At 35.1% G+C, this 27,007-nt stretch overlaps 1 protein-coding gene across 9 annotated transcripts in view; it reads right to left on the bottom strand.

Annotated features, from left to right (window-relative positions):
• Positions 1–27,007, bottom strand: part of ERBB4 (erb-b2 receptor tyrosine kinase 4) — a 1,195,692-nt gene that overhangs the window by 368,067 nt on the left and 800,618 nt on the right. For all 9 annotated transcript variants that reach the window (XM_058300185.2, XM_058300187.2, XM_058300190.2 and 6 more), the window contains exon 5: positions 9,544–9,609. In XM_058300185.2, the coding sequence (XP_058156168.1) occupies positions 9,544–9,609 (66 nt within the window). The remainder of the gene's footprint in view (positions 1–9,543; positions 9,610–27,007) is intronic.

Below are 27,007 nucleotides of genomic sequence, written 5' to 3'. Positions count from 1 at the left end.
TAATCCATCTAGTTTCTTTAAAACCTTTAATGTACAATCCATCTCATGTCTTTTGTTTTATGGTAGGGATCAAATTTTATTTTATTCTATATTGTTAAACATTTATTCCAACACTACTGGATATTATATGATTTTGCTATTGATTGAAAAAAAAAAGGCCAACAAAATAAAACTACTCCATAGACTCCATTGACTTTAGCCTTCTCCTTGACTTTCTATTTGATTTCACTGAGACAATTCCATTCTGAACCAATACCATACTGTTTTAATAATCATTGCTTTATAGCTTAGTGGAGAAAATTTTTCCACATAGCTCTTCTTGCCAATAATTTCTGGCTAATTTATTAAATGTATTCTACCACTGGAATTTTAGACTATTTTTTTCAATATAAAAATTATATTTGGAATTGATTAAAGATGGTTAAATATACAGCTTAATTTTAGAAGAACTAATATTTTTGTAGTATAAGTCTTACCATCTTGGAATGCAATAATTATTAATTTATTTAAGCCTTCTATTATGTCTTTGTGAAATACTGTTGTTTGATTTTTTTTTAATTATCAGTAACTACCTATAAATATCAGAATCTATCTTTCTTCCCACATTCTGTGTTCTCATCAATGAAGTTGCACACATCTAAGAATTCAGGAGGAAAATAATCTTCCTGGGTAACAGTTATTCTAGTTCAAGAAATACTTGAATCAGAGCAAAACCTGATTGTAGTTGCAATAAGTTTTCAGCTTCATTTTAATAAAATTCATGTGCAAAAGGACTTTAGATAAGCAAAAAATAATTATCAATGAAGTAGCAATATGTGAAAATTATTTTTTGCATATTGTTGGGTTTCTTCTTTACGATGTAGCCCCAAATTAATATAGTGACTATCTCTTTTGAAAATGCCCAGGATAATGGAAAGAATCAGCCATAATCAAATTATAAATTATCAACATTTATAGTTTATATTGGCTTAAGAAATAAATTTAACATATCTGATGTTTAGGGAATTCACATTTATTCTAATATAATGGGCAAAAATGTATCTTGTTTCAAGGGTAATGGATCATTACCACTCTTTTTTATCTTCCTTCATCTTCATACTGTTTACTTAATACCTCCTTGAACCAAACCCATACATTCAGAACTAGAAGATGATACATTTGGAATAAGGCAAGGCAGAAATCTAAGGATATTTTTCTCCAGATTTATCCAATTTCACAGCCATAAAGTGGTAAGTAAGCGCTTGCTTTTCCGTGAATGAAATCTCAAACTTCTTTCCATTTCTATAGGAAATAGTAAGTATGTATTCTATTTGTCATAGGTCATAGGAAGATAATTTTGAAATTTTCTCTTCCATAGTCAAAGATAGTTACTCTACTGACAGCTCTTTTACTGGAAAGATATAAATAATTCAGAAAAAACTGTCATCACTATCAAAATAATAAAACTCTTCTAATGGTAACATTTTCAGATATTTCTAACTGTTCTTCTCAATGTCTTGTGTGTCAGGCCTAAAATTAAGGCCTAGAATTATATACTGCCTTGACATCCATGGAAACTGGGAGAGCTTTGAATGGCTTAACAGCAAATTCCCCTCTCCATTATGTTCCTGCGGATAAGAATAACAACCAAAGGAATAATTTTTGTTTTGTGCTTTAGTTCCCTGCTAACTCACAGAATTATTCAAACAAGCCAGTCACATTCTCCTGGGGGAATCAGGGAGTACCCCATGATCTTGATAGACAAACCTTCACTCACACAGTCCCTGGTTATTTACTCTGTTCCTGAGTGTACCCCCGAAGTAGCCCTGAGTATATATGACTAATAAATTGCTGTTAATGCAATGTTGGGTGTCCTGTATTTGGCCATCCACATAACTCTAGGGCAGGAATTCCTCCCTTACCACCTTGTTGAATAGGAGACAATTAAAGGAGTCGCTCAATAATCCTAGAAATGCCGATTGTTTATTCTCTGATCTCCTTGCTTGGATTACTCCCCTCCATTGCACCCTGTAATTTACATGACCCTAACCTTTATCTATCTATCTATCTATCTATCTATCTATCTATCTATCTATCTATCTATCTATCTATCTACCTATCTATATTCTATTATCCAAGGCACTATTATCTCTTGCTTAGACTTCTGCAATGACCTATTTAAGTCTTTCCTCTTCTACTTTTGTTCTCCTCCATTCTCCACCCCATACAGCATTGTTATTCCTATCTCCCTACTTCTATCTATCTATCTATCTATCTATCTATCTATCTATCTATCTATCTATCTATCTATCTGATACATATACAAACATAAATATCCTAGCCATGTAAGAAAGCATGGACACAAATCATCTTTTTCAATCTCCTCATTGTATAGATGAAGGAACCTGAAGAAAATGAGGTTCTTGAAATTGAGTTAATCTAGATTTAGGACTCCATCTCCATTCTACTGATGCCCCGATTAGTTATTCTTTTTGATCTTTTCAAACATTCCTCATCTTTGTCTTGTGTCTCAGAGTACGTCCAGAGAAGAGGCACTATCTGACATACTTATTTTATACTCCCTGAGCCCCTATCATGGAATTAAGCAATATCTACTGAATCATATTAAATTCTATTATATAGAGTATTTCAAATAACTGTATCTCCAGTAGTTAAAATGGAAACCATACTGAACTTTTAAATCTTCAAGAATGGTTATCAAATTACAATAAATATTATCAATTTATGTCATAATGACCAGTAATTGGAGCCAATACTTTTTCTTATTTTCTACAAGTAAATTATTGGGTCATTTTAATGAGATGTGTTAGATGGGCATAATTTTGGGAATGTATGAAAGTAATCAGTCCATTGTAATGTTTCCCTGAATTCTACAATTTTTCAAGAAACTATAAACAAAAAAAGGGGAAATAGGAAATAACTGAAATCAACAAGAAGGCTTATGGACATGTGAACTTATTTGTACAGTACAAGGATTTTAATTAAAGATCTTGACTTTTAACAACGGCTTGTTGTTATCTTGATTGATTGAGCCTGCTGGCTCAGCTCTTTCTCTTCTCCCCATTAGTTCTCACTTGCTTTTCTCTGCTGTAATTGGATATTTACTGCATTGGCACCTTCTTTTAAATAGCATTTGTTCCACAAAAACTGTAAATATAATTACATTTTAGACAAATTGTATATGTATGCATGTATGTGAATACATTTAGTTTATTATTTTCATAATTTGTCATTTTGGATTCATAATCTATGGGAAAGTGGACATTTCTCAGAAACATGTACAATTAAATTTTGAGCTGACATATTTTTGAGGAGCAAAATGTATATAACCATTTCCTTAGATGCATTATTCCACTTTACAGCAGTTCCATTTATATTTTAGGAAAAATGTAAGGAGATATATATTTGTAAAGTTTGTCTCAAGAATGAATAAAATCCATAAACCAGGCCAAAGATTTTTCTCTGTTATCAAAATGGAAGTTATAATTTACTGCAACTGTTGAAAGTAATTTTCTTTGTGCAAAAGCATAATAAATTACTGAAGAAAATACTATATAATTTCTAAAATTTCCCAGCATATCCCGAAATGTCTGTATAGAAACAATAACTAAAATAAACCATTATTTGGAAAAAAGTTTTTTGCCAATACAGTAATACCAATCATTTTCAAATATCTTTAACAGTAATATAAATTTTCCTGTTCTATTTTTTATTTAAAAAACAAGATTTTGAGATAACCTGGGCAGGAAGAATACTGTAGAGAAGTTGAATTCTATTACAAGTTTTCCCTTGGTTAAAGTAAAACCTTAACTTTAAATAATATAATGGTCATTTCAATGGACAGGAGTATATCTGTTCACTCTAGTAATTGAAAACATGCATATCTTCATTAATTATTATGGTGTCATGTTTCAGTTTAGGAGAAAACAATTTTTTAACCTATTATCTAAGGCACATATGTCTTTCAGTTGTTTTCTATGCAAGAAATGTCACTGGTGAAGCAACTTAGAAGAATGAAGAGTATCTTGAATTGTAATCAGTCTAGAAGATTTCAGTTATATAATCAGCAACCAAAGTCAATTACAACTACTTCAATGCACGATGTGTGCAAAGATTAAGGGAAGAATATTATAATATTTTCATATATACTTTTTTCCTCCTCACTCAAAATGCAGTATCTGAGATGACACCAGGCCTAGGAGAACAAAAGGAATGTGTAAAATGAAACAACCACCTTGGCTGATAATAGGAGACTGGAGAGCTGGCCTGATATTGTGCTTAAAGATAAAAAAGGACATGCAGTATCTATTTTAAATGAGATAAATGTGCTTCATACGTCTTGCAGGGACTGAGATAACTTTGTTCCTTTAATCATTATTATTTATTTCTTAAAAAGCTTAGGCTTTCTCACACCTAAACCTACAGAGCTCAGACCTTAGGACTCAGTTCTTATGAATAGAGAGAGTTGTCATTCTTACCAGTAAGCTTGCTAAATAATACTTCTGTAAGCTTCAGACTTCAGATAGCAGATAAGTTTGTCTCCCCTGACACGACTACATTAATCCACTGAATCAATTTACTTAAGCTGTGCTATGGAGCAATGTGGCCACGATTTAACTGAGCTTAAAAGTACTTTGAAGTTTGAGTCACGGCTCCACATGTAATGCAGCTCTCAATGTCCCATCTTAAATTCTATTTTGACCCTTTGCAACTATGTGAGAAATATTCTGGTTAGGTTTATAAGGTCATGATGCTCTAACATTAAATAGGATTTAGGGAGAATAAATTTAAGTCACTTTCAAAAATCAGACTTTCAAGTAAAACTGTTAAGAGTGGAATTCTTGGCAAGATTCTGAAAGCACAATTTACCTACTTTAATATTAATAAAATTCTTTAGGTTGTCGGTTTTCTTTTTTAAGAAATTTATTTAGAAAAATACTTTATATTTTAGAAAAATATTTTTTAAAACAGCTTTCGTTCCAGAGTTTATAGTCTGTGCATCATTAAATGCTATAGAGGAACAAAGAAAATTAATTTAACATGCACTCAAAGCTGACAGTGGCACCCAGACCAATACACAAAATAAGGCTCAAAATTTTACAGAATTTTCCTAAAAAATTTACAAAATATTACTTCCATTTGTTTGAGAGATTTGCATAGTTGTCCATAGGAAGCTGCCAATTGATTCACATTCTCTTTTTTAAAAAGAATGTACAAACTTCTGTTTAAAACGTTTGCCTCCTGCAGACCTCCCTCAAGCTCACCGTTGTTGTGCCTTTGTTTTCCCATTTCTCTATTCTGACAGAGATGTTTTCACTCTGATCACCACTCTGCTTCATTTCACCCTAACAAGTCGATCATTGTCCTGGACTTACTCACCCAGAGCCTGAGATATTTGTCCTTACCATGAATTCTTGCCACTTAGTGACCAAGAGGATACTTTTGGGTCCATCTGCTGTTTTAGGTGGAGACAACTTTGGGACGATGTCAGCAGTGATAAGGTATGGTGAATGAACCGTGTTCTCGACCTCAGTTTCCTCAGTTTGAGACTAGGAGTTTTTAAATACTTTTACCTTCCTTCCCTAACATATGGAAACTCTCAAAGGAAAATTTTCCATAAAGAATAAGGAAATATCTAGTAAATTATGAAGTTGAATACCTCCAGAGAAACCCTCACTAACGTGAATTTATTTCAGTCACAGGAAAAGAAGTCATTTGTATATAATGAAAAACTGTTTTAGTCAGGGTTCTCCAAGGAAACAGAACAAACAGTAAAGATTATATCTAAAGTAAATATATAAATACGTATACAAGATGTAAATATTTTGGGATTTATTACAGGAATTATTATGAAATCTGTTACAGGAATTGGCTCACATGACTGTGGGGATGGCAGGTCTGAATAAAACCAGCCAGGAGAAGCTGGTTGGTTGAAGTAGAAACGGAAATTCTTCTAACTGCTGAAAATGTCACTTCTTTTAAGGCCTTCATCTGATTGGATAAGACTTCTCTCATTGTTGAAAGCAATCTCTGTAGTTGATTGCAGATGTAATCAGCCATAGATGCAATCAATTTACTAATAATCTAGGTCCACAAAATATCCTCAGAGTAAAAATCAGGCTAGTGTTTGTTTGCCCAGACAACTGGACAACGTAACCTAGCCAAGTATTTGTATGAACTTAACCATCACAAAGACTACTGAAATGTACTTTTACATGGTCAGTCACTAAAAGCAGAATATTGTCAAAACTTTGCACAGCACATCTTTTCTGATTTTTAAAAATTTGAGTCAAGGTTCAGATATAATAAGTGCCTCTCAAGTAGGCCTAAAGGTAATTTATGTTTTACCTATCAGAACGGAAGTCAGAAATTTACAGGAAGCTTGGAAAATTTTACATTAATTTTTTATTGTTATTCAGGCATCTCACAGTTTATGGAAACTGTAGGAGTTAATATCTCTTACAAGGTGCAATTCTCAAAAAAATACGATCACAGTTCTAAAATTCAGGTCTTATAATAAATATGTCTTTTAGTAGTTCCAAAATACATTTTAACTCAGGATGCTGGGCTCTTTAAATATGGATAAGTAAATTTATCTTTCACATAGCTCAGACAAGAAAGGAAAGAAGTTCAGGAAGGAGTAAATGTCAAGGGCAAGCAGCCTTCACATGACTCCAGAGCTTTTATTTTTCCATCCCTCAACCATCAGTTGTCAGTAGCTTTCACAAGGTGAAACTAGCCAATAGGAGTTTTTTTTTCCCACAGCCGTTCATTCAGATTTAAAAAATACAGCATGAATAGATTGCTTTTTTTCTAATTGTATTTCCTTTTATTTATTATAATATTGGCTATTATTTATTTGGATCCTTAGTATACACCAAAAATTATTCAAGGATTTCACCAACATTATTGTATTGAATTCGGTTCCAGAAAACACACATACAAACAAAGCCCAATGAGGTACATGTGATTATCTCCATTTTACAGTTATGGTAACAAATTTAGAAAGATTAAGTAACTTTCCCATGATAGAGAGTAGAAATAACTGAGATTATGTTAAGTCTGGCTGATTTCAAATTCAATGATCTCAGCCATTAAATTTTGCTATACAATATGGTATATAGGAAATAGCATTGTGTTTAGATTCAGAACACGTAGGTTGAAATCCCAAGTATTTTCTTGTTAGCTAAGCGTAACTGCCCCCTTAACCATTACCTCAGCTTATATTTTGCCATTTGTAAAATGAGGTTAATAAAAACTATCTTCTTTAACTCAAACTATTATTGTGAAAATGAAAAATTGGAAATATTTTTAAACTATAAAGCTCTCAAGCTAATACTATTCTAACATGTATTTGTACTTATAAAACATGTAAATATTTTCTGAATTTAAATTAGACTGTGACATAGGCAAAGTGATTCTTAACCAATTTTATGTTATAGTGAGTTTAATAAAAATGCTGAGGGAAACGACTTTGGTCCAGTGGTTAGGGCGTCCGTCTACCACATGGGAGGCCCGCGGTTCAAGCCCCGGGCCTCCTTGACCCACGTGGAGCTGGCCCATGCGCAGTGCTGATGCGCGCAAGGAGTGCCGTGCCACCTAGGGGTGTCCCCCGCGTAGGGGAGCCCCACGCGCAAGGAGTGCACCCATAAGGAGAGCCGCCCAGCGCGAAGGAGGGAGCAGCCTGCCGAGGAATGGTGCTGCCCACACTTCCCGTGCCGCTGACGACAACAGAAGCGGACAAAGAAACAAGACGCAGCAAAAAGACACAGAAAACAGACAACCGGGGGAGGGGAGGGGAATTAAAAATAAATTTAAAAAAAAATAAATCTTAAAAAAAAAATGCTGAAAAATTAGATGAGTTAAATGACTTCATGGTTGATGATTTGATACACGAACTATGGCTTAATAATTTTTTTAGTTAAGACCTCCTCCCCTTGCTGGCAAGTAACAGAATTCCATCCAAATATAGAGTTTCTTAGGGCAGCTAAGGATGGAAGTACAGTTGGACTTTATGAAGGCCAGAGAACCAGGAGGGAAAAAAAAACTGCTAAAAACTGTTACTCTTACCCTCTCTCTCTCTCCCCATTTCTTGTTTGCTCCATGTGGCTGCTTTATTCTTCTACTTATTTTAAAACTGGCTATATCTGCTTCTCATTAGTACATTTGGTTCAAAAATGGAAACCCCAACTATGCTCAACATCTCTTCAGGTTTGAATATATAAGATAGCATAACCAGGACCACAAGATCTCAATCCAAATTCTCTGGGGAAATAATCTCATTGGCTCAGTCTTAATCAATTCTCTACTCCTCATACAGAATTTTGTAGCCTCATCACCATTAAATTATGTAATTACTTTTTGTTGGGGAAGGGATAGGGGCATTTTTGTTGGGGAAGGATATTTAGCAGCATCCCTGGTCTCTACCCACTGGGTGCCACTTGCCCTCTACCCCCAGTTGTGACAACCAAAAATGTTTAGACATTCCCAAATGCTCTCTGGGGCACAAACCTGCCCCTGATTGAGAACCACTGTCCTGTGACCATAGTGTGCTGGCTTGAGTCTTTTGTGGACTGCAGAAAATCCTGTTCTTAAAGTGAACCCATTCCTATGCCTGTAAACCCATTGTAGATGAGGCCTTTTGATTACATTCAGTTAAGGCACCTTTTGATTTGATCAATTTTATTAGATCACTTCAGTTAAGGCCTTTGATAGTGGGACCCAGGGTGGGTCTTAATCCTCTTACCAGAATTCTTTATAAACAGAGGACTAAAGAGCTGCAGACACATGGCAGAAGTCCAAGACTGCCAGCAGTGCTCCTTTGGGGAAATATCTCATGATACCTTGATTTGGACATTTTCACAGCATTAGAACTGTAAGTTTTTAACCTAATAAATTCCCATTGTAAAACCCAGCCTAATCTGGTCTCTTGCTTTGGTAGAACTTAGCAAACTAAAACAGAAGGGTATAGTATCACATAGGACAAATATGGCTACAAGGACTGACCCTATATCCATTAGAATAAATTTTAAAAGTTTCAAAATTTTGAGCACTGTAAGTGTATGTGTGTGTGTATATATTTACATAAAAACCATATTTATCTTCCCTTGCTTCCTTCCTTCCTTCCTTCCCTCCCTCCTTCCTTTCTTCCCTTCCTCCTTTTCTAAATGAATGAATGAATAGCGATATAACTATTTGGGGAAAGTACTGAGATATCCAGTTAGATGGAAATGGGGTTATCATTTTGAACACATTTGGATTTCCTACTTCTGATGTACAGACTCTGAAGTCATAGCTAATATTACCACAGCTGTGCTGCTGAGGTCATTAACCTAGAAACCACAAAGAAATGTAAGAAGCAATTATATGTTATGTTTCATTTAAAAGCAATGAAGTTAGGCAGTATACTAGCATAGAAGCAAATCTACCACAAGGAGGCAAAAGCACATTTTCATGTATATGATGATCAAAGTATGAAAAGCAACAGTTATTAAAATTCCTTGACCATTCCAAGCCTCTGCTTTCTCACTGTTGAATACTTACAAGTTTGGCAATGATTTTCTGTGGGTCCCCAGCATCGGCCAGTACAGGATTTATGGCAACGTCCACCTGTACAGCAGGGAAAAGGACATGTACATTATAATCTTTCACTCCTTGGCTAGGAATAAATCCTCAAAGGAAATATGCTTGCTTTTTTATGAGGATTTTTACTGCATACTAGTGTTAAAACATAGCTCATGAAATGCCCACTTAAGTAGCAACACTTAAATGTCAAATATATATGAAGCTGAAATACAGTCTCCTGATATGCAAAATCCTCTTGCCATGTCATAAGAAAAGGAAATAAATGAATTTGTGAATTTTTCATTTAAAGATGTAAATATTTACATTAAATGAGCTTTCACTTTGACTATTGAAATTAGTTATTTTACATTGTCATTTTATTGGTCTGTTCTAGTTGATATAATTTTAAGAGCTCATGGATTACTGTTACCAATAGATATTATAGACTAAATTAACAGTAGAAAATAAGCTGAAGTCAGTAGAAAATAAGTATATGCCTATAAACACATGATGAACCATCAGAATGAAGGTAACATAATCTGGATTATATTCATATAAAAATTCAAGCATTTTAAAGAGCTATTTTTTTAGAAAGTTTAATTTCATATATTTGATTTCTACTTCTATAAATTTTATTGATACTCTACATTTTCAAATTAGTCTTTATCTTCTCTAGTGGTATGCTACTATGGATATTTGCCTCAACAAACATAGTTGCATCATAAATTCTCAACAAAGGAGTGTACCTTGAAGAAGCAATGCATAGTGACTTTCTTTGAAGCTTGCTTCTGAATTCAATACTCACCTTAAATTTTGGGGGGCACAAATATATGAAATGGGCTTAGAATGCAAAATAGACATGGTATTCTATAAAAGACGAAAGCTTATCTACAAATTACTTATTATACTATCTCTGCTAATTTTCTAATATTAATTGTAAATGGATACAACCCTAAGCAAATTGTTTATTTTAACAAAATTAACTATATTGTAAAAATTATGAAGGGAGGTTATATCAAATGTCCCCATCTTTCTTCAATCCACAATTTTTAAAATCCACAACTTGGAGGTTCTAACAACTTGGATGGCTCTTTTTTTACTCCTTTACACTGCCTGAATAAACCTATAATATAGAATGCTGATAAAATTAAGGTACAGATTAAGCAAACACATGGTCTCAGACAGAACCTTCACTCATCTTGAAGGTCTACACTTATGGAAGTAGACCATACTATTTCAAAATTAATACAGTAGCTAGGCTCCATTCCAGTCTCCTTCTTAAAAGTATTAAGATCCTTGTTACAACAGAGTTTATTTAAAGCTATTATGTTTGTGAAGGTTTGCTGCTGACATCACCCGCATATAATATCCTGTCACTCTGCCATCTGTTTATTTAGATCCAAACACATTATAACTACATAATGCACGCTTATTCTAGCTGACAGGAAAAGGACTCCATCTGGCCTAAACAATATAACTTTAATCAGTGATAATGATAATTATTATTAAAAACCTACTGGAGTTCTTTGCACAAAGCTAATAAATCTAAATTGATTTATATCAGCGGAAATTAGAAGGAACTGTAAGACAAAACAGGAAGCAGTGAAAACTTTTATGAGCATAAACTTTTTATGAAAAAATAGCTAATATTAATGTTTTTCTTTAGAGGTGTTAAAATCCTTTCAATGGATCCATTAAACAGTCTGTTAATTGAAGATAACTGAAGCAGAGGATGATCTACCATTTAATCTATGATTTATTTCATGGTGTTTGCAGCTAATAAAATATCTAGCTTTTTTTTTTTAGCTAGGGTACTAACTGTTGCTGCAAACAAAACAAAACAACAACAACAACGACAAAACACTAAGTAACATTTGATATTCTTAGTACTCTCAAGATTAACCCCCATTGGATTAGATGTTTTAAATTCTTATTCTTGAAGTTTCAATTTACCAATCTCAAATCTGACCCCAGATTTCCAGCATATTACTAGATACCTTGTTTATAGTTCTTGACAAAGCACCTATGTGAGTACCTTCTTTACATTAGGAGATATGTTAAATCAGGGATAAAACGCAGAACTCAAATAGACATGTTTAGCACACACATAGAGTTCAGCATTATTTTGAATAGAAGGTTTTGACTATTCTGTATCTAATGCTCACCCTCTATAGACTTAAGGGAAGAAGCCAACATATTTGAATTTGCAACAGCCACCTAGCCTGGGAAAAGAGAATTGGAGAAGGCCAAGTTGAGCTAGACCATTTCCAATGTAATGCCTACTGGCTTGGCTTTCTCTACTACATTCCTTATACAATGATTTATCTGTGTGACATCTCAAAGGAGAATGCTCTACAGTACTTCAGTGGAGAGGATAAGTAATGGACTCTGAAGGGTCCTTTGTTTGTCTCCTTCTAACAGAAAGAAATACATTGACTATAATACACTGTCTTATTGGGGACCTCTTTTTTGCTTTTTATTCTCAGGTATGTATTACCCACGTGAGCCCTGATATCATGATGAAAAGGGACCTTATATCTCATTAATATTTTAGTGTGAATTAGTTTTATAAACTACTTCCCCCAGGAGTGTGTTTGTGTATATTTCTTTAAAAAACATCAGTAAAGAGAGGCATCAGTCAGATACTAGACCATGTAAATGGGAGAAATGTCTTATTGCAGTGAGAATTTGCTAATGCTGTACAAATCTGCTTATTTGCATGTCTCAGCCTGCTATATGTGTCTTTCCCTTTTTTACTACATAAAATTTTAAAGCTATGTGAAAATATATTGTTATTTCATCTGAAAATGAAGAATTTGACATTTCCAGAAAGCGTAGTGATAATAGTTATTTCAATTAAATCTACTTCCTATCATTCTGACTCAATCAAAGAAGTGAAATATAACAACAAAAATTTTAAATGTATATTTATGTTACTTTAGTAACTATTTTAATCTTTTAAAATAAGTACTGATTATTCCACATTAGCATTATTTTATTTCATATGCAATCACCTCTGCTTTGACAATATATTATTCATTGTGGAAGTTAGCAAATATGACTAAGTTTATCTTTATGCTTGTCCAGCAGATACTGCTAAAAATGTAAACTTTGTTTTCTTTATCAGGAACTACACTCCCTGAGCCACTTTTGGTTTTAAAAGTCAAATTCATGCTAGATGTTTTGCTTGTATGCCTACCTGGCAGCAGAGTTGGGATTTAATATGTACCTCTGTAATGCTTTTACTAAGTAATATGCCAGGAGAGCTGGAAGAGTTAAAGATATGAAGTCACTGGCCACCATCAAAATTTATCTTCAAACTGCCTCCAGCTAAAGGTGATGCAGTTATATTTCTGGATTCTTCTTTCAGTCCTTTTAAAAACTGACTATCTTGACCTCTTAAAACTACTTTTACTGAGGAACAAATTGAGAGAATAATATCTTTTTCATGGCCATATAATTCATAGGAGAGTGGAACATTTATTGAAAGTTTACACTAAACCAGTCCCTCTTCTTGGCCCAGGGATACAAAAATCATTAAGGCAGTTCCCTGCCCTCAGGGAGCTTTTAGGGTAGAAGTATGAAGCAGAGATATAGGCAGATAATTATGATAATCATAATATCTGCTAAAATATAGGTATGTATAGAGCAGAGAGGAGGAATTTTAAAAAGGTTCACACACAAAGGAGTATTCATTTCAGCTCTGTTTGAATGCCTTGATAAGGTTAGTCCAGTGGAAAGGGTAAAGAAGAAAAGTTCCAGGCTAAAGGATTAACCTAAGCAGTGACATTGACCCATGGATGAGCACAACTCTTTGGGGCCATGATGAGTAGTTTAGGGTCCCTCAAATCTAGCTTGCTTCAAGTGTCTGGAGTACAAGTGTATTTCTTGAAAGTAATACACTTACTTTTATAGTTTAGAGATTATCAAATACTATTAATATAAATGATATTACTGTAATGAAGAATTGCCCTTTTTGTAAAATCAGATGTTAAAACTCTCTTTGTCTGCAGTTTTCATGTCATGTATTTATTCATCCCTACACTTTTGTTATGTAAACTGACCTCAGTCTTTCTATCTTGTCCTGTATTTGACAATGTGTTATTGAATGGAACCTAATCTTTCACAGATTTCTCTAGTGGGGAAAAGATGGGCATTAGCTAGGAAAACAAAGCTAAACATCTAAAACAATATAGTTGGAATTTTTCATCCTGCAATAAATTAAATCAGGAGTTAGTACCTTAAAATGTTTTAAATTGTCACTAGACTGTGAAAGAACTAGGCAATGTCAACCTCATCAAACTTGATTTTTCTAGGAGTACCATCATGTTATTTAATCAAGCAAGGATTTAGAATAACATATATACTCATGCAATCAAGATTAATTTTGAACAGAGTGAGAAATATTTCAAGTTATTCTGTAGCACCTGCATCTACCCCTTCCTTAGGGGGTCAGTCCTCAATTGTTCTCATAGTATCTCACCTGATACCATCTCATTCAGGATTTCAGATAGAAATCTTGGCACAGATCCTCTCTCTCATTCTTCCCTTCCTACTTCAATCATTCCTCCATTTCTTCCTTCCATACATCACTAATAGACTGGCCAGTTAATCTAGTATGCAGTTGTGTTAGGATTTGAAGGTGTTACATATACTAAGTAAATTTTCACTTTTCCCGAGACATTCTGAAAACACAAATCAAGAAATGACAATAACAGACCCCACATGTAACTAGAAGGCTGAATGGGGTGGGGTGGGGAAACTTCTGAGAGTACCATTTTTCAAAACCCCTTAAATCCTACCATAGAGGCAACCAGCTACTCCATTAGCATGTTGAATGTAGCTATTTTTACATATAATTCAAATGGAATGATCAGATCTACACAAATTTCAATAATCAATAGGAAAATTGATGATAATCTATTTGAACTAAGATTGTTGATTATTACTCACATCTGACAAGATCAGCTTATTGTCACAGGACTAAAATGCATTAGAAGTAATCTAATACATGTAAGAGGTAATCTAATACATATTATGCCACAAATGAAACAAACATTAGTAGACTAAAGGAAAAATTTTCTCATTAATGGAAAGTTCTGATACAATGCTCTCAATGATAATATCTCCTACTTCCAACATAACTTAAAAAACTTTAGGGTACTATAATCAACAAAGAACTTCTAAGAGAATAATAGTAATAGGGCCAAATACTTTTTGAAAAAGGTGTATTTGTCAGGAAATTCTAAATGACTCAAATTATAAACAAGAGTGACATTTTTATGAAAAAAGTAAAATCTTTCACATATGACACCGTCAAACATTCCTTTCAAGTCAGACATTGGAAAACATTAATTATTACTGTTTATTGCTACTAGTTCAGGTAGAGTATAGGAATTCCACCTACTGGAGAACAGAATTAGTTTCAATCAATGTCAGATATATTTCTGAAGATATGAATAAGAGGTCTGAACATCATGGAAAACCCCACAATAATTACAGATGCATGTACAGGCAATTACTTGACCCCATCAGGGCCACTAAGGGCATCATCCACAGTCTGGCCTATCTTTACAGTGCATATACTGTTCAGGTATATTTCATGGTGGACTTTCCAGGAATTTTCTAAGAATTTTACACAAATAAACCCATTTAATCCTCATATAATCATAAGAGGCTGACACACATCCATATTTTTATCTCCAGCCCAGAATGAGTGGAATACAAGGTAACACTTCCACCTGCTTATAAAACATCTCCACTTGTATGATTAACAGGCAACAGGCTTTTAAAAATGTGCATGTCCCAGCTGAATCCCGGATTTTCCTACCCTCTCAAAAAAATTATTCCTCTAAAGCATTCCTTACCTCACTTGATGGCAGCTCCATCCTACCAGAAGCTCATGCCAAAAAACTTCTAGTCATCCTTAGCATCTCTTTTATTTTCATACCACCATATTTAGACTCAAAAAGTTTTCTAACTGACCCTAAATGTAAAATCCAGGGTATCAAACAGTGTCTCCCATTGCAGTCCAGGCTACCACGGCTCTTACTTGGTTTCACACAATAGCCTCTGAACTGGTCTCTTAGCTTCCAACCTGGTCCCTTTACAATTTCTGCTCAATATAGCAGCCAGAGTGATCTTTTTCATACATTGTAGAATTCCCCAGCAACTTCCCATTTTTCTCAAAATAAAAGCCAAGGTCCTTACAATACCCTTCAAGGCCCTACAATATTTGGCCCTTTCTTCTATGCTGCCTAAATTTTCTCCTACTGTTTTCCTCCTGGTTTATTCTTCTCACTTTCTTTTACTGTCTTTCCTGGAAAGTACAAGGAGCACACCCTACACGGTCTTTGACTTTCTGGTTTCTTTCCCTGGGCCTCTCTATCTCAGACAACCTGTAGCCAAGAGACTCACTTGCTCATCTGCTTCAAGTCTTTTCTTAGATGCCAACTCTCAGTGAGATCGTCCCTTAACCATTCTAGATGGATTGATGAGATTTTTTTTCTAATATATGTCATAAAACAGAAAAACATAGGAAAGATAAAAGGACTGATGTACTGGCCTTGAAGGCTCTAGCAGTGTGCCTTCTGTATATTTATCATATTTGAGCTTTAAATCACTGAATTAGATGAAACTATTGAAATATATTTGCCATATTTACAAATGACATGATTTGGAAAGGACAGTGATTGCTCATAGGTTGAATAGCCATTGAGATTAAAAAATAACAGTACATGGAATAATGGGCCAAAACTAACAATGTAAAATATAATAGGATCAGTGTAAATCATTTGTGATTATAAGACATTTCACGTGAGTACAGATATGCACAGATACACAGTCTATTGGGGATCAGATAGGTCAGAATTTCAATTCTCACTTTTACTGGTTGTGTCATTACTCACAGCTTAGTTAACCTCCCTGACTCTGTTTTTCTTTTTGTATTTTATATTTAAGTGTTTATCTTATTTATGGGGTTTACACCAATCTGCATGATGCATTTTAGACATCACCATCAAAGTTACCACATCATCTAACATTTATGGAATACTTTCTACAATCCATGCAATAGACAACGTTTTTTACACACACCATCTCCTTCAATTTGCACAACCTCATTTTATCATAGGTACTATTATTCATCCCTTTTTATAGGTAAGAAAATGGACACTCAGATAGTAAGTCATCCAAGATCATTCAGCTGGCAATGTGTGGAATCAGGATTTGCAGTGGTCCTTCTCTCTCAAATACCTTCTTTCTTTCATCACAGCTCAGTGCCCTGGTAGGCACTGTGTGGGTCTTTAAACCTCAAACACATTAACTATAAAAGTCAGCCTTGGGCACCCAAGATAGAGATAAAATCTGAAATCATTCAAAATATATAAAAGCTACAAGTATCTATGACTAATAAAATATTTTTACTTTGGATGTATTTTGATGTTTCTGACCATGAATTATGGGAGTGAAAATGACAGGGACACACAAAGCAATGGCTCCTGAAGCCTATCTGAAATCTATCCACTTACCTGGCACTCATCCACGATCTTGCACTGACACAGAGTGCCCATTAAGTCAAGCCAGAAACTTGTTCCTTTACCGCATGTCAGCCCTTTTTATACATAACATGTTTGCTCATCAAAAACTTTGTTCATGCTGATTTTTTCAGTTCTAATTGCCAATTAGTTTGATTATATCACTTGTTTATTAAGGTTCATCACTAAATAGCACTAAAATAAATGTCAAATAAATATAAACACATTTTAGCAATAGGTATTTGTAAATAAATTATATATGTTAAATTAATTATTACATTACATATGTGATAAGAAATTATAACCCGTAGTTAGGGAAGGTAAAAATTTTTTTAATACTCACTACTAAGTATGAAACCAGTTAGCATTATTGTCATCTACTTTTCTAAGTGTTCATGCAAGTGTTGGTAAAATGCAGAAAATATAAGCTTTGAAGTCAATTTCATGTGCATTCAGTTTTTATTATTTATAAGCTGTTAGACTTGAGCAGGAAATTTTACCTAAGAGCTGATTGTCTTAATTAATGACATATAGATGCTGATTCCTACTTCAGATATATATAGGGAATGATTAAGAGCAAAAACATATGTATAATGTCTGGCATGTAATTAGCATTAATCAGTGTTATTTCCTGTTTCCCTCTTCCACAACAATACATCTAAGAATATGAGAGACCATCAAAAAGAGACAAAGAGATGGAGAGAGTAAGCAGAGGTGATAAGGCAATATATCAAGCATTCTGGTGACAGAGGTGTTTACAGAGACAGGTTGAAATGATCAGTAAGTTACCTCTGTGCCCTGTTCCCGCTGTCTGCTGAACAAGTGGAATCTCATACCCCTGACATTTAGTTGATGGATTCTAAGATGAGACCCCAAGTGAGTCTTAGAGGCAAAGGTCATGAGAAGGAAAAAAGATCATCAGAACTGCCCTCACCATGTGGATAGAAGTAGGTAATCCTTGTTAAAGTAAACTTGCATTCATATTACTACATCTAATAGAATGTATTATAGTAAATTTCAAAATTCAAAAAAAAAAAAGCATAGGAAGGGTGGCTTATACCTTAGGAACTTTGGCAGGCTAGACAAATAGGGGCAAGTGTGTTCTGAAGGCCTCTGCATGCTCTGATTAAGGTATGAGAAGCCATAGAGTCAGTAAGAATATTACTAATAATCCAAAATAGGGAACTCTCAGTCTGCTACTGGAACATCACACTCTTGTATACATCAGTCTTATGCACATGATGGGAGGGAAAAGAGATAGAGAAGATTCCCAGTTATTTATCAGAAAGGGAGACAGAAACCCATGTGTGGAGCAATATTTTGGATCAGTGCAGAGGATTAAATGTCACTGATTCCAGGGTCTCTGCCCACTCCATGACCTTTTGCAAAATTCAGACAAAAGAAGAATTCCTCTGAAAGGACATTGAATGGAATCCAAAGCATAGCCCATGGCAACAGTTCTAAACCTTTTCTATTTCCCAGTTTTCTCATGTAACTCTCACTCTCTGAAGTCTCTCATTCACTTCAGCCACTGTCCCCATGCTCTCTCTTTCCCTGCCTTCCCCCATCATCAAAACTTTCACTCTCTACCCTCTGCCATAGTATCATTATTAGGTGTATCAATTGAGTTGGACCTTCTCCCTAAATACTTCCTTTATTCCCTATCTCTCTTGTCAACTACCTGCCCATTTTCTATTAAGCATCCTGACACTATGTAGCAGTTTGATATTATTGAGGAATTCCAAAAAGAAATATTGAATTATGTTTGTGAACTGGTCTTTTCCTCTGGGCATATTAGAGTGTATTGGATTCATAGGTTTTACTTGCACTTGATTAAATAATGATAAGGCTTTGATTGGACTATGCCAGTAGGACGTTCAGTCCCTGTACCCTTGGTGGGAGGGGACTCACAGAGAAATTGCACCAAAAAGAATGGAGTTTGGAATCTTGAGCTGGAGCCCTGGGAAGTAAGGACATAGACGAGCTTGGTTGTGAGGAAAGAGAAGAAAGCCCTGAGAAGAGTAGAACCCTGGAAGCCTGAACCCTGGCAGCCATTGGCAGTATCTTGTTTCAACACGTGGCAAAAAACTTCGGTGAGAGAAGTAACATATGCCTTATGGCCTGGTGACTCTAAGCTTCTACTCCAAATAAATATCCTTCATAAACACCAACTGATTTCTAGAATTTTGCATAAGCATCCCTTTGGCTGACTAATACTCATCCTAACTGTGCAATTGCAACATTCTAGGAATAGTTACCACATTTTATATATATAAAGTGTGTGTCTGTCGGTAGAAGGGGCCATTTGGTCAGGAGGTCAGGTGGACTGGAAGGATCAGGCTGCAGATACAGAAGATTTGGGAAGAAATTCTGAGAATATTTCCATGTTTGTAATTTTTATCTTGTCAGACTAGTCATTATTTGAAGAGCAAGGTAATGGTTCTATTTCAACATGAGCATAAAGGAGATCCAGTAATCTATGTATCACATGTTTTCCATGGGCAGCCTCTGTTCTCATCTCTCATCACCTTGATAGCTCCAATAGGTCTATATTCCCTATGAATTAATAAGAAATCAGTACTATCATGGGAAAGCTGAGATGTATGAAATTATTACAAGCTCCTTAAGGGAAAATACTATTTCTTCCCCACAGTCCTAACAGTTTTCAAAACAGAGTAGGCTTCCCAGATTGAATAACCCAACATTTCCATTACTGAGGGGGCAATATCTATGCACCATAGCACTAACCCAGCTTCTTCAACCTTAAGTGAATTCTGAAAGGTTTTATAATGTCTGTGGTTTGGGACTTTATAATTATAGCAGGGGCCATTAATCTTCTAGCCTCCATTTTTTATTATATTTGAGATTGAGACTGAGTTTTGTTACAGATTACTGGCCTGTAGCAGTCAGTTGAGGAGATGAGACATCACTGAGACAGATAACAAAGAAAAATGGGTAACAAATTGGAAAAGATTAGGTAGCTCCATGGCACTATATTAAACAAACTCTTCCAAGGTATAGCAGTCAGAGTCTCATCTTATGCTCCTATTATTCTCTCATCTGTCAAAGGGACTTAGCTATTTAATATATATATTTTTCCCCAAGTTCTCACATTCAAAGTAAATACACTCACATTAACAAATAGGCACATTTTAAAAATGCCACTGTAAGCCTAAGGAATTAAAAAGTGATTTTAAAATTGATGGAGGTTAGAAGAAAGTGACCAAAAGGCATTATAGTATGTAATAAGCCCAAAATGTCTTAGTCTAAAATGTTTTCATTAATTCACCTTTGAAGTTCACATACAAAAACTAAAGCTCAAGGATAATGGATTTGTAATATATTTAGGAATTCAATTCCATCAACAAGCTATTTCAATGGAATTTCTTATTGATATACTACTAGGCAGATCTAGAAGTTAAGTTTTTATTTATAGAAAAAAAGATAAATGATCTGCAAGCCATAGCACATACATCTATTCTATTTCCACTGCAACATGTTTAAATCTAAGCATCAGCCCCACTACCTATCATTCTCCTCTCGTTTCCTATTTTCTAAAAAAAATATTGGTCTTGTATGGCTGAATTATTATGTACTCAAGATAGACTCAAAGCACTTATCAGCTAGCAGATTAAAGAATTCATCATAATAATCATATACTGAAATTTTATTATATACCAGGCATGGCACTAAGCAATTTATTTCTCATAACAACCTTAAAAGGTAAGCATTACTAATTTCCCACATTTCAGATGGGGAAGCTGAGGCCAGGGAGGTTTAATAACTTGCCCAAGAGCACAAAGTAAGTGATAGGCCTAGGATTAGAGCCCAGAAATAGAAGTTTCAAAGTCTACATTCTTACCCAATATTACCAAGTATCTAACTTATTTTTAAGAGATATAAGAACAGAATAATTATTTGGGATGGAACATGGCTTAGCACACAAAACAGATTAAAAACACTTGCAGGAAGACCCATTTATGTGACAATAAGGACTGGTATCTGGTGGTTAAAGTGCAGATCTTGGGAAGGTCCACTGATTTTAACAGATCAAGAAACTATTAGGCAAGTTGCTGAATGAGCTCATTAACGTAGACACTTACTATAATCACCTAGGGAATGAATGTGCATGGAGTTAAAAAGAAGATGTAGGGTCCATTGCCAAAATCTTTGAAGTAGGTGAGAAATGATCAGAGTTTAGCAGTGATCTCAATGGGGAGATACAGGGGGGTGTCAAGAGACTTAAAAAGGGTGAACCTCCTCACCCTCACCAACCTGTCGGTGTAATTACTTACAATTAATGATGGGAAGTTAAGAGAAAGTTGAATAAAATTCCCAGTTTTGAGTTTGGATACAGGATAAGTAGTGTTTTAATAGGAGAACCAAATTTCAATTATAAATAACAAAAATAATAACTAATATCTATTGTTTAGTTAAGTGCCAAGCACTGGGTTTTTTTCTTTTTATTATTAGAAAAGTTGTGAACTTACAAAACAATCATTCATAATGTGCAGAATTCCCATACACTACCCCTCCACCAAAACCTTACATTGTTTAGAACATTCATTAAAGATTATGAAACTACATGATCAGACTATTACCACTAACTAGGGTCCATAGGGTGCACTTGGTATCTTTTTTCCATAATCCCCTATTATTAACACTATGTATTAGTATTGTACATTTGTTATAGTTTATGAGAGAACACTCTCCTATTTGTACTGATAACCACAGTCCATCTTCTACCCCATGGTTCACTGGGTTATACAGATCTATATTTCTACATTCTATTCAAAGGGTACACTCAGTGGCTCTCATTTTCATCACAGATTGCTGCGGACATAGCCCCAGTAAACCTTGGAATATTTTCCTTAGTCCAAAAAGAAATATCCCATAACCCCCTATTATTGACCTTTAGCATTGATATAGTAACTTTTCTGACATTGATGCATATTACAATATTGATGCTAACTATGGTCCATTAGTTACCTTAATTGTATTATTCCTGCGCAGCACTATATTCTTACCACTTTGTAAGAGTGATGTACATTGTACTAGTTCATAGAACATTCTATAAACAAAATCCTCATTCCCTTCTTGGTTCACTATGTTATTCAGTCCCTAGATTGTTCTCTAGCTTTCTTTCAATTGTCATGTATATCTCTAGACTACTCCTTTCAGCCACAATCCCACTTATAAGCTAGCTGTGTTAGTTATGTTCACTATAATATGTAACCATCAACTCTATCCATTTCTACACTTTTACTACAGTCAAACTAAGTGAAAATTCAGTATACATTAATCATCAGTACCCCTTCTCCGTTCTCATCCTATCTCCTAGCATCCTATAGTCTAGGTTTTAACTACATGTATTTATTCTTCATATTTAGTTCATATTAGTGAGCTCATACAATTTGTCTTTTTGTGTCTGGCTTATTTCACTTATCATAATGAACTCAAGGCTCATCATTGTTATCATATGTGTCCCAATTTCATTTCTTCTTACAGCAGCATAGTATTCCATTGTACAGAACATTTTATTTATGGATATCTGGGTTGTTTCCATCTTTTAGTAATTTTTAATAACACCATTATGAGCATCTATGTGCAAATGTCTGTGCCACTGTATTCAGTTTTCTGAATATATTCTGAGCAACAGGATTGCCAGATCACATGGCAGATGTATGTTTAGTTTCCTAAGGAACACCAAACTGTCTTCCATAGAGGCTGTATCATTCTACATTCCCACCAACATCCTCTCTAGCACTTGTTTTCCTTTTTTTTTTTTTTAAAAAAAGGCCATTCTTAGGGGGTGAGGTGATATTTCATTATAGTTTTGATTTCCATAATAGCTAGTGATATTGAACATTTTTTTCACGTGCTTTTCCACCATTTCTATTTTCTTTTGGGAGAAATGTTTACTTAAGTCTTTTGCCCATTTTTTAACTGAACTGCTTGCTCTTTTATTGTTGAGCTATATGATCTCTTTATATAACATGGAATTAAAACCCTTATTGGATATGTGGTTTCCAAATATTTTCTACCATTGAGTGGGCTGCCTTTTCACCTCCTTGACAAAATCCTTTGAAGCATAAAAAGTGTTTAAGTTTGAGGAGGTCCCATTCATCCATCTTTTCTTTGTTGCTCATGCTTTCAGTGTAAGGTTTAAGAAATCCCCACCTACCACCAGGACTTGAAGATGTTTTCCTACATTAAAAAAATAAATATTATTTATCCCACTTGTTCTGTGCTCACTGTCTTCTCTCTGTTTCCATCGACTGTGTGCTCTCTTTGTCCATTTTGCTGTTTGGTCACTGTGTCTACTTGTCTTCTCTTTAGGAGGGCCTAGGAAATGAACTTGGGAACTCCCATGTGGGAGAGAGATGCTCAGTCACTTGAGCCACCTCAGCTCCCTGCTTTGTTGTGTCTCTCACTGTCTTTCCTCTTCGTGTCTCCTTGTCATATCAGCTCACTGTGCCTGCCCATTGCACCAGCCAGCTGTCTTGCTCTTCTTCTCCAGGAAGCACCAGAAATTGAACCCGGGACCTCCTGTGTGTTAGGCAGGAGCTCAATTGCTTGAGCCACATCCACTTCCCTCCTGCGTTTTTTTTCTAGGAGTTTTATGGTTCTTGCTTTTATATTTAGGTCTTTGATCCATTATGAGTTCACTTTTTATAAAGTACAAGGTAAGGGTCCTCTTTTTTTCCAGTCTTCTCAGCACCATTTGTTGAACAGACTGCTCTGCCACAGCTGGGTGGGTTTGAGAGGCTTGCCAAAAATTACTTGACCATAGATGTGAGGTCTGTTTCTGAGCCATCAGTTCGGTTCTATTGGTCTGTATGTCTATAGTTAGGCCAGTTCCATGATGTTATTACCACTGTAGCTAGGTAATATGAGTTAAAGTCTGGAAGTGAGAGTCCTCCAACTTAGTTCTTCCTTTTGAGATGTTTCTGGCTATTGGGGCCTCTTACCCTTCCAAATAAATTTTATAATTGGGTTTTCCATTTCTTTAAAAAAGGCTGTTGGAATTTTTATGAAGACTGTATTAAATTTGTAGAACAGTTTGGCTAGAACTGAGACTTTAAATTATATTTAGTCTTCCATCCATAAACACGGAATGTTCTTCCATTTATTTAGGTCTTCCTTGATTTCTTTTAGCAATGCCTTGTAGTTCTCTGAATATAAGTGCTTTACATCTTGATTAAGTTTATTGCTAAATATTTCACTCTTTTTGTTGCTATTGTAAATTGAATTTTTTTTCCTGACTTCAAGCTGAGATGGCTCATTACTAGTGTATAAAAACACTACTGATTTTTGTGTGTTAATCTTATATCCTGACACTCTGCTGAATTCATTTATTAGCTCTGATAGTTTTGTTGTAGATTGTTCAGGGTTTTCTAGGTATGGGATCATATCACCTGAAATTAGGAAGAAATTTTATTTCTTCCTTTCCAATTCGAATGTGTTTTATTTCTTTTTCTTGCCTGATTGCTCTAGTTAGAACATCTAGAACTATATTGAACAACAGTGGTATCAGTGAGCATTCTGGTCTTGTTCCCTATCTCAGTGAGAAAGCTTTCACTCTTACACCACTGAGTACAATGTTAGTTGTAGGTTTTTCATATATGCTCTTTATCATGTTGAGAAAGTTTCCTTCAATCCCTATCTTTTGGAGTTTTTTTATCCAGAAAGGATACTGGATTTTGTCAAATGCCTTTTCTTCATCAATCAAGATGATTATGTGATCTGTCTTTGATTTATACTGAGGTGTATTATGCTGGCTGATTTCCTTGTGTTTAACCACTACTGTATGACTGGGATAAAACCCACTTGATCATGATGAGTAATTCTTTCAAAGTGTTGTTGGATTCAATTAGTGAGTGTTTTGTTGAGGATTTTTGCATCCATATCCATTAGGGAAATGGGTCTGTAATTTTCTTTTTTCATAATTACCTTTACCTGAGTTTGGTGTTAGTATGATATTGGCTTCATAGAATGAGATAGGTACTATTCCTTACTGTTGATTTTTTGGAAAAGTTTGAGTTTGACGGGTATTAAATCTTCTTTGAATGATTGGTAGAATTCACCTATGAAGTCATCTAGTCCCAGGTTTTTCATTTTGGGGAGTTGTTTGATGACTGTTTCAATTTCTCTGCTTGTGACTGTTGAGGTCTTCTATTTCTTCTAGGGTCAGTGTCGGTTGTTCTTGTGTTCCTATACCTTTATCCATTTTTTCTACATTGTCTTGTTTCTTGGTGTACAGTTGTTCATAGTATCCTTTTATTATCTCTTATTTCTGTTGGGTTAGTAATAGCATCCCCATTTTCATTTCTGGTTTTATTTATTTGCATCTTTTCTTTTCTTTTTTTTTGTCAGCCTTGCTATGGGTTTGTCAATTTTGTTATCTCCCTGCAGAACTGGTTTACATTTTCGTCTTCTCTCCCTATTTTTTTTTTTTCAGTTTCATTTATTTCTGCTCTGAAATTTGATATTTCATGCTTAGGGAGGAGTTTGCTAATCTCTTTCTATTTTCTCCAGCTGTGTAGTTAGGTCATTGATTGTGGATCTTTCTTCTCTTTTAATGTAAGCATTGAGGGCTATAAATTTCCCTCTCAGCACTGCTTCTGCTGCATCCCATAGGTTCTGATATGTTGCATTCTCATTTTCATTTCTCTTGAGATATTTATTGATTTCTCTTGCAATTTCTTCTTTGACCCACCAATTATTTAAGAGTTTGTTGTTTTATCTCCATATGTTTGTGAATTTTTTCCTTTTTTGCCTGTTAATTTTCAGCTGTATTCCATTATGATCATAGAAAGTGCTTTGTGTAATCTCAATCTTTTAAGCCTTTTAAAATTTATTGAGGGTGGTGGACTTGGCCCAGTGGTTAAGGCATTCGTCTACCACATGGGAGGTCTGCAGTTCAAACCCTAGGCTTCCTTGACCCATGTGGAGCTGGCCCATGTGCAGTGCTGATGCGCTCAAGGAGTGCCGTGCCACGCGGGGGTGTCCCCCGCATAGGGGAGCCCCACACACAAGGAGCTCGCCCCACAAGGAGAGCCACTCAGTGTGAAAGAAAGTTCAGCCTACTCAGGAATGGTGCCACACACACGGAGAGCTGACACAACAAGGTGACACAACAAAAAGAAACACAGATTCCCGTGCCGCTGACAGCAACAGAAGCGGACATAGAAGACAATGCAGCAAATAGACACAGAGAACAGACAACCGGGGTGGGGGGGGGGGAGGGGAGAGAAATAAATAAATAAAATCTTTTAAAAAAATTTTTTTGAGATCTGCTTTGTGATCCAGATTATGGTTTATTCTGGAGCAAGATCCATAAGCACTTGGAAAGAGTGTATTTCCTGTTGTTTTGGGGAGCAATGCTCTGTATATGTCTATTAGGTTTAGTTCATTTATCATATCATTGAAGCTCCCTATTTCTCTACTGATCCTCTGCTGAGATGATCTATTCAATGATGAGAATGGTGTGTTGAAATCTCTGACTATTATTGTAGAGACATCTATTCCTCCCTTCAGTTTTGCCAGTGTTTGCCTCATGAAATTTGGGGCATCCTGATTAGCAGCATATATATTTATGATTGTTATTTCCTCCTGGTGAATTGCCCCTTTTACTAGCATATAATGACCTTCCTTGTCTCTAATAACAACTTTGCTTTTAAAGTCTATTTCCTGCAATATAAGCATAAGTACTCCAGCATATATCTATATAGATAGATAGATATACATATACATATAGCTTGGTTACTGCCTGTATGGAATACCTTTTATCCAGCCTTTCACTTTCAATCTATTTTTATCCTTGGGTCTAGGGTGAGTCTCTTGTAGACAACATATTGTTGGTTTATACTTTCTAATCCATTCTGCCGGTCTGTGTCTTTGGTTTT

Source organism: Dasypus novemcinctus, chromosome 7 (genome assembly GCF_030445035.2).
Source record: "Dasypus novemcinctus isolate mDasNov1 chromosome 7, mDasNov1.1.hap2, whole genome shotgun sequence".
Taxonomy (NCBI): Eukaryota; Metazoa; Chordata; class Mammalia; order Cingulata; family Dasypodidae; genus Dasypus; species Dasypus novemcinctus.
Note: the sequence above shows the minus strand (reverse complement) of the source record. Positions and strands in the feature narration are given on the sequence as shown.